At 62.2% G+C, this 1,981-nt stretch overlaps 1 protein-coding gene across 1 annotated transcript; it reads right to left on the bottom strand.

Moving 5' to 3' along the window:
• Positions 1 to 830: 830 nt before the first annotated feature.
• EMIHUDRAFT_460783 (hypothetical protein) lies at positions 831 to 1,431 on the bottom strand (the record flags this gene model as incomplete). Its single annotated transcript, XM_005773236.1, has 2 exons — positions 1,270 to 1,431; positions 831 to 1,228 (listed from the first exon to the last, which is right to left on the bottom strand). A coding segment is annotated over exon 2 (357 nt), but the record flags the coding sequence as incomplete, so codon positions are not given.
• Positions 1,432 to 1,981: the final 550 nt, after the last annotated feature.

Below are 1,981 nucleotides of genomic sequence, written 5' to 3'. Positions count from 1 at the left end.
CGGAGCAGACGGCATCGGCCGCCGAGGAAACGTTGGGAAGAGGCACGAGGAGGGCGGCGACCTCGACCGACTATGGAGGACCCGTCACCAGACGACGCAGGGCAGACGACGGGGAGGCGGAGCAGACGCGCAGGGCGAGACGAGGGAGGGAGCAGGATGTTGCTGAGATCAGCAGGAGGATGTACGACGAGATTAGGAGCAGCGGGGACCCGAGGGACCATGTGGAAGACGGCTAGTGCTAGTCCCCAATCGGGAGGACGACCCCGGCTAGTCGCCGACCACACCCACAAAGAACCCTGCACAAAGACCGCAGGGCGGGGACCTGTTCCTTTTTACCCATCTCCTAGTAGAGGTGTCCGTTCTTATTTATTTAAAACGAGAGAGAGAGCGGAAGGAATTAATCTCTCTCTTAATCCGACGACCAGGCCGCAGGCGACTTAAACGAGAGACGACCCCAGACGAGGGTGCTACACCGCCACGCCACGAACGAGGTGACCCTCGGCGGATCTCTCGAACGCGTCCGCATTACCTCCCCCTTTCGCCTTCCTTCCTCGCTCCCCCGCCACGCATGTCAGAGAGAGAGAGACCTCCTTAAGTCCTTATCAGCTTGTCGGCCGCCATGTGGGCCTCCGGGCCTGCTGCGGCGGCGCGGCCGGTTGAGGCCGGGCTCGGCCCGGCCTGCGACGGCTGGCCGCCGACGAGCCGCTCGCGCTGCTCGTCAAAATGGCGGCGGTGTCGATTGCGGCGACGGTCCATTCAGTCGCTCAGCGCTCAGGCGTCTGTCGTCTGTCGTCTGTTGTCGCATTTCGCACACGCGCGCGCCGCGCGACCCGCGTCGCTCCGCGAGGGCATGAGCCTTCCGCGATTCGATCCCGCAGCCAAAAGCTGCTCGCTCGAACCGTGGCCGACTCTGCCATCGGCCATCGCGGCTGCAGCTGTTGAACTCTCCAGAAGACTGGTGCCTGATATGCTGCCTCCCTGCCTCCCTGCGGATGCTGCCGGCGAGCCTGGCGGTCCGTACTACAAGGAAGTGTTGACTCGATGCCCCCCCGCAATCTTCTACCCCCACGACTTGGAACGCGAATGTGACAGGACCATTTGTCCTTCGGCCACCAAAGCGAGATCACCTGAGAGCAGCTGAGTCTGCCTCTGGCCTCGCCTCCCTCTCCTTCAGGCATTCGTGGCATCCTATGGGTCGTCCAGAGTATCGACCTCTGGCGAGTCAGCCGCGGTCACTTGATGACCCCCATGAAGTACAGCGATCGCCACCTCGCTGGCCTCCCCGCAAGGCCTCCCGACCGCGTCGAACTCACGGCGCGGGATCTCTCGGCTACGGGACCGGCCCCAGCTTCGGCTGAGGGCTAACAAGCTGCCGAGCCCAAATCACTGTGAGAGTCGTGATTTCTTGTTGGTTTTCAAAAATCTCTCTCTGTCAGAGGCTCGGCCGAAACGAGTTATCACGGCGGCTCTTGGCTGAGGGTCTCTCTTCGGTTCGTATGCCGCAAGAAGGACGCATCATTACTCAATCTACCTCTCTCACCCTGGCCGTCCCGCTTTGATCTCTCGGTCAGGTGGGAGGCCGAGCAGCCTCAGGGTGGCGGGCGCGGGCGGGCGTGTTGAAAAACAGAAAACAGAAAACAAGAGGGGGCCCGGGGGGGGCCAGGCCCCCACTGGGAGTAGAAAATACGCCCAAGGGGGCCAAGGAGGCAAGGAGGCGGCGCGGGGCAGCAGCATCAGGTGAGAGCAGGAAGGGAGGGCGCTTAGGGTCCGCCTTTGAACAAGGGTTTCCCAGGTTTTTAAAATCAGTATTGGTGGTCCGGCAAAAATCCCCCACATTGAAGGTCAGCGGGCGCGCAATTGCCTCCTCTTCGGGGGGCTAATTTTTGGCCTGGGGGTTCCAAGCTTTGTTTTTTTTTTTTTCCGTCCCTGGGGGGGCCCCAAACCCCCCCTTAAAAAAGGGGCGCGGGGGGGGGCCCCCCCC

The sequence above is a fragment of the Emiliania huxleyi genome (assembly GCF_000372725.1).
Source record: "Emiliania huxleyi CCMP1516 unplaced genomic scaffold EMIHUscaffold_3407, whole genome shotgun sequence".
Lineage (NCBI taxonomy): Eukaryota > Haptophyta > Isochrysidales > Noelaerhabdaceae > Emiliania > Emiliania huxleyi.
This window is presented reverse-complemented; position numbering and strand designations above follow the sequence as displayed.